Source organism: Hevea brasiliensis, chromosome 13, assembly GCF_030052815.1.
Source record: "Hevea brasiliensis isolate MT/VB/25A 57/8 chromosome 13, ASM3005281v1, whole genome shotgun sequence".
NCBI classification, from domain to species: Eukaryota; Viridiplantae; Streptophyta; class Magnoliopsida; order Malpighiales; family Euphorbiaceae; genus Hevea; species Hevea brasiliensis.
Genome location: NC_079505.1, coordinates 80,196,520 through 80,203,521, shown reverse-complemented (window position 1 = coordinate 80,203,521; position 7,002 = coordinate 80,196,520). Strand labels below are relative to the sequence as shown.

At 35.1% G+C, this 7,002-nt stretch overlaps 1 protein-coding gene across 1 annotated transcript; it reads right to left on the bottom strand.

Moving 5' to 3' along the window:
- Positions 1–560: 560 nt before the first annotated feature.
- On the bottom strand, positions 561–3,199 carry LOC110636263 (zinc finger protein ZAT9-like). Its single transcript, XM_058132414.1, has one exon. The coding sequence runs from the start codon at positions 2,400–2,402 to the stop codon at positions 747–749; it is 1,656 nt and encodes a 551-aa protein (XP_057988397.1). The 5' UTR covers positions 2,403–3,199; the 3' UTR covers positions 561–746.
- Positions 3,200–7,002: the final 3,803 nt, after the last annotated feature.

The window sequence follows — 7,002 nt, the reverse complement described above, 5'->3', positions numbered from 1 at the left end:
ATATGGTGTGATCAAGCTTTTTGCTAATCTTTAATCTTTTTATGTTGCTGACCTAATCAAAACCACACTAACAACTAGTACAAAGTGGTCCCATTATAGAGAGAGCTTTCTTTCTACTTAGCTTAGCCATTAAATAAGCACATAATAACACCACTGGTAGATTAAATTTGGGGATTATATTTAACTTTTATAGCAACAGCATATTGTGTATGAGAGAAAGAGGAGAAGTAAGATGGGTTGTCTTGTTTTATGGTAGGTGACTAAACAACCACCTTTGAGCTCACATGCTATCCTTGTGTGCATTATAAAATTGCCTTTTATCTTCTCATGACTTCACACACCCATCCAAATTTTCAATACCTCACTCATTTCTCTTTGATGCTAAGAAAAAATAATTACCCCAGAAACAAACGGCTTTTGATTCGGCAAGTACACTTCAAATGTGATTTAAGTAAAATTGACATTCAATTACAGTATTGTAGTTTCTAGGCACATGAGATTTAATGTGCCTGAACTTGTTTACAACTATGAAAAGAAGGGAAAACATATAGGAAATGAAGTGAAGAAAAAGAGGGTTTAACATTTGATTTTGTGGGATTGGAATGTGAAGTAGGCGCAAGTAAAAGGCTACTAAGAGCAACACCTTGGCTAATTTCTTTCTGAATCTTTAAAAGAATAAATGAATCTGTACACTCTTGAATCCCTTTTTATTGAAAATTAACCATGCATAGCCTAGATTAGAGAACTCAATTAGAGATCAAACCTACAAGGGGTTCATGCTTGTGGTTGCTTCCAATCCACCATGGATTAAACCCCACAAGCCCATTGTTCTCTTCTTCAACAGGAGCAGGAAGATTAAGATCAGGGAAGTCTCTAACGGATGGAATTGGTTCTTGAGTTGCAATGGTTTGGTTGTTTTTAGCCTTAGTACCTCCCACTAAGTGAGACCTCTTGTGACCACCCAATGCTTGGCCTGATGGGAACACCTTGAGACAAACAGGGCACTCATGTCCTTTACTGTTCTTTGCTCTATAACTTGTCTCAGCTTTGTTGTCACAATCTAGGGCCAAGTGATCAGCAGAAATCTCATTTTTGATGGATTTGATGAGCTTACTATCTCCTGTTGGGACAGGAGGTAGTTCAGTTTCAATGCTGTTTTCACTGCTGTCAATTCTTGAAGCAAAGCAACCTTTAGTCTTTTTGTGGCTAGCTCTATGGCCTCCTAAAGCTTGGTAAGAGTGGAACACCTTGCTACAGGTAGTACACTCAAATCTGCTGCTTCTATCAGAGGTCTTGCAAACTTCAGAATCTGAGGCATCGGTTGTCAGCTTTTTCAAGTAATCTGACATCAATTCAGGATCAAAAGAGTCGCTGAACTTTCTCTTGCTAGAACTGCACTTGCTAGGAACCATTTTAGCTTGATCCAAACCAGTTTCCTTGGTCAAATTCTTGCCCAATTTAACTCCAGAATTTTCAGCTTCACATTCATCATCTAGCTCAGACTTCTTGGCTTTATCATTCTTGGTAAACCTTTTTCTTGAAATCCTTGAAGCAGAGAATTCTGATTTTCTGTTTTCAACTTTGAAATCATCATAATCCTCAAATTCGTCAATCTCCAACTTCTCACCAAGTTTTTTCACTTTCACAGTCTCAGTACCAACACAAATAGAAGGCTTATTTTCAGTTTTTGAACTACCCAAATTAGTTTCAAGAAACACAGAATTGTTATCGGAGGACTCAGCAACAGAATTCAAGCCATCCCACAGACCAACATCCCTAGAAAGCATCATCAAGCACATAGCAACCTCTTCTTGTTCTTGATCAATTTCAGAAACAGAGGAGGAAGCATTATTAGCAAAAGACAGAGAAGAAGAATTTGCAGCACCCATGTACCTTATTCTCCTTTTTGATCTCTTTCTTCGACTAGGAGCAGCAGTTTCATTGTCAGATTGGCTGTCCATGACCAGCTTTTGGTTATTAGCACTGGTCCAAGAATCTTGCTGCTCCTCCAGGCTGTTATTGTTGGGCACTTTTTCTTTCTCTAGCGAGTGATATTTCATGTGACCAAACAAAGCTTTCCAAGATTGGAATACTTTGCCACACTCTTTGCAGGATTTGTCAAGGAGTGAAGTATCTTCACTTGAATGATTTGCAAGTCTCCAAGTCTTCTTTGGATTTTCTCTGAGACCATAACCGGTAGTTTCGCTGCTAGTTGTATTGTTATTAGCTCCATTATTGCTGGGGAGAGATGGGAGCTTTTTCTTGGTGAGCTTAGTACCATCAGCTTGAGCTGTAATATCATTAATCATGTGAGACCTCATGTGACCACCCAAGGATCTACCACAAGAGAAGCTCTTGCAGCAGAACTTGCACACATGTTTGAATTGTTGGTCTTCTTCCATGAATTTGAATCACCGAAATTGAAGAAAGAAGAGAAACAAATCGTACAAGTAAATGGAAACTTCAAATCTGATCAAAGAACTTGAAACAATGCTTCAATTACACTAAAACTGGAGGCCAAAATGGTAATGAAAGAGAGGATCCCCCAGTAAGAAGACAATTAGTTGGAGACCCAAATCAGAAAAACAAGATGAAAGTTCAAATCTTGAGAGTAAATTAAGTCAGTTCATATTCCTGAGGTGATTCGACAAGAATCTATCTCAGATATCAGAGAACTTTGGAGCAAGAAAAAGACCTAGATGTAGAGAAAAGAGGGAGATGAACAAAAACAGAGGCCTAGAAGTGAATATCTACTAGCTTATTTAACTTCTTGTGCAGTTGAAATTTTCAAGAGAAAAAAAAAAAAAGAAGATCAAATTGGGAGAGCTTGTGGGTCTGTTGCCTTTGTTGCAAATGATGGCAATGAACAAAGCCAAAGAAGAAATACCAAGAGAGAGAGACAGAAAGCAAGTGACTATTTCTTTGTTTCTTTCTCTCTCTCCCCCCACAACTACAAGTTCACTATATTTAGGAGAAGAATTCCATGCATGGAAGTAAAGATAAAAAGAGGTAAAGGAAAGAGGAAAGAAAGCACGTGTACTCAAGTTGAGAATGCACTGTGTTGGACAAGCAAAGGTCCTGAGCCGACCCTTAGCGAAGTCTCCCCTGATCTCTCATATGGCTGCATAGAAATTGCCTATATTGCAGTAAAAGGGATTGCCTACTGAAATATGACCCAAATGGCCTTCTTTCCAAACAAAGGTATATCCAGGGTTCATATATTATATTATAATCAATATAAAAATTTCAACCCATGCTAAGATATAGCAGGACCACTTTAGCTAAGTAGCCAAATTAATTAAGAAGTTGATTAATTTTAATTATAGTGATTCCTTCCTCTTGAAGATGCTATATTGATATTAAGAGACATAAATTAAACAAATGGCTAGCCTTAAGTGAAACACTGAGATGGAAACATATATGCCAGATAAAGTTGCACTTGCACCTGCAGCCCAAATCTTGAATTATAGCAGGCTCCCAAGTTGTAAGATCCTATGCGATGCATCATCAAAACAAAAACTACTCACTCAAGCTACTCTCTCCACTCTCCTCCAAGTTATCACCTACCCTCATAGATAGCCCAGCTAAATTCACCCAAAACTTAAATATAAATCATGGCCAGGCTTAGATCATAGAGATGTTTCTTATAAATTCTTTTTTTTTTTTTCCTTAAAGAAAAGAAATCAGAGGAAGAATTAAGAACAACCTCTTAAATAAGTGGTCATTTACAGGACTATAAGGACTCAAGTTCGAATTCCAACCAGAGTGAAAGAGAGGGAGAAAGCCGGCTACTTAATTTCCTCGCACTAACCGTAGTTTAACTGTCTTATTAGGGCACCAACTGGTTATTTTTTCTTTGCAAGAAATCCCTTCTTTTGTGCCCTTCTTGCCGGCACTCTACTGCATTGTTAATTTTTGTTTTTTTATTTTTTGTTATTTGATGCATCAGAGAGAAAATGAAATCCTTTGCAAAGAAAAGTGATAATTAGAGCATATTTTGGGCTGCTTTTGTAGATAAAATAGTCTGTAACCAATCAACATGTGCATGCACATTATATATGTGGTATGTGTAGCACAATGTGAGAGCCAACCCAATTATTGATTAACAACTTCAATTATATATTATATACCAATTAATTAAGACTCTAATTAACTTGGTTTCAGAGATAATTTTCTGAAAGATCATTGAAGGCAGGTCACTGAACAATGTAGTTTAATATGCTGGTATATGAGGAGTTTTATTAATGAAAAAAATGACAAGTTAATTGCAACTTACAGATGCTAGTTGACCAATATTATCAGTACCCACTAAGAATTTATTCAGAAGGAAATTAAATATTATACTATTATTTGTAACTAATATCAAAAAGCTAAGTGAAAATAGAATTTGTACTACTAATTAGGCACTCCTCTGATTTGACTTGACAAATAGAATTGAGTATGTTAAGGCTAGAACTACTTTCGTTCATTTTTATCTATTGCATTTAGGTTTTTTTTATCTAAAATTATTTATCACATTTTAAAAATTAAAGAGTATTAATTATTTTTTTAAAATTTTATCTTTTATCTCTATTAAATATAATAAATATTTATATAATTTTTTAAGTGAGATAAAGGGTAATTTAATCCATTACTAATTTTTTTTGTAAAAAATTTTTTTTAATTATTTCTTTAATTATCACATAAAATGTAAATGTAATAGATAAAAATAAACAAAGGTATTAATATTTTTTGGCAAGTTGGCAACATTGCTTGATTTTTTTTTTTTTTTTTAATCTTTATAGGGAAAAGGTTGGGTTGAGAAGAGATGTCCAACAACTATAGTGTGGTAAGTTGTACCTAAAAGTTGTTTGCACGTACAAGCATCCATATGTACTATAGTTTATGCAGGCATAGAATAGAGAGAGAGGCAGTAGTATAAGCTTAGCAAGTAGCTTCTTTATTGGAATATTATATATATATATACTGCTACTGGCTAAATGCTTAATGCCCATAGAAACTTCACTTGAGAGTGAAGTGTGCTGGCCCTCCAAAAGTGATGCTCAAAATTGGACAACTAGACACCTTACAAGGAAAGATTAGGCCAGCCCTTGTCTTCTGCCATGCCTTGTAACATTTATATCAACAAAACTTGGACAAGAATATGCCCTATACTTTGGCTTTATGCTTTGTCAAGCTCTTCTCCATTCATCACCCTGCATCCATGACTAGACCTAAACCTTATTTGGAACCATGCACCATAGGTAGGACAATTACTTAGTTTCCCTAGAAATTGACCACAGAGTCAGGACCATTGCTTATTTGCCCTAATCTTCCAAAACTTTTCCTCATTATTCCTTCCTTTGCCACCACCCTAGGGATTCTTATATGTTGACTTCTATGTCCAAGCTATAGCTACCTTTACAAATGTACTGCTTCGAGAATTTCTTTTGCTTCATTCCACAGATAACAATTTCAAATCTTCTATATTTTACTGAATAGGAAATGCTTTACCCTTGAGGTGAAAAATCAATCTAAATATACCCACTAAATGTGGATATGAATTCTTTATTATTTTTCCTTAAAAATTAAAAGGATAAATAGAAATAACAAAAAATAAAAAGTGGATAACAGTTATACAGAATAGGCATGAGGTATCTTGAATTCTTGCCCTTAATGCATGGATTTTATTTTATATGCAAAAATTATTTATACAATTGTGAAGCAGGCACATATCCAGCACTTTCTTTTTGAAATATATATATGCTTTAATCATAAAGGCGCATGTGTTTCTTCATACAAGTAATAATGTTGCATGTGTTGATGAGCAAGTTTGCAACAGCAATGCTTAGGGAATACTCAAAAAGAGTGGATATGAAAATCAAAAAAGAAAAAGAAAAAGTATAATTACATTTATTTTGAGAAATTAATATGTTACAATGGGACCCATTTCTTACCTAGTCTTTTTTGGATGGTAGAGGTAGTTTGGAGTTAGCACACCAGCACTATCACTCTTAACTTGTTTATTTGTTGCTTTTAGGCTAGCTAGCCATGAGTTGCATAGTTGCATATTCCTTATCCAAAGCCATGTGGGTGTTTGTTAGAATCAAAGATTGGTTCATCAAAGACAGACATGTACAGTTGCTTTCCACTCCACTTGAGACTCCTCATAAAAATCAAATTTTCTACCCATTAATGGGGAGGTCAATTTTCTACTAAACCCATATATATTTGTCTAATCCTACATTATAAACTCCATTATCTTTACAAATATGTAAACAAAACTAGTAGAAATCCAAGTCATGTTGACTTGCTAATTGACATTAATTTCTTGGCCACTAAGTAAGTGTATTTCATGCCCCATTTTCTGTTGAAATCCCACAAGCATGAACCACATTTTCTTGTGCTCAATGCAACTGTGGACTTTGGGCTCATAGAAGACTCCTTACACAGTGAAATTGACTTCCAGGATTTAACAATATCTTGTATGCTTTTGAATTGGTAGGTCACTAAAATTTATTTTTTAAGCAATACAGTGTTTTTTTTTTTTTAAATTACAAATGTTCAACTAGAAGTTTGTCCATGAAGATGGTTCTAGACTAAGAAAATATAACACAAATACCTTGCATTAGCATAAAGGTGCCAGCCACCACTCCTTTTGAGAATGAGCACATTAAGAGAGCAAAATTAGCAAAAGAAAAATAGACCAATAATTTGTTAAAGTCAATTTAATATCTCCTTCCTTCCTAGCAGATTCCACCATTATGAATGATCCTTTGTAGTTGATTTATGAACAAATTGCCCCAAACTTGCTAGGAAATTAAATGCATTGGGTGGAGAAAATGTGCCAATAAAAGTGGTAGTTAATATGGTAAGAGTATTTTGACAATTTGGTACAGCCCAACTTTGATGAAGATTGAAATGACTCACTCCTTAGCAAAGCAGTGTCAAACATATTGGGCTAGATTTAGTCTTGGTTAAAAAGATCAGAAAGCTTTCTACCAAGAAAAAATGAGCATAGGC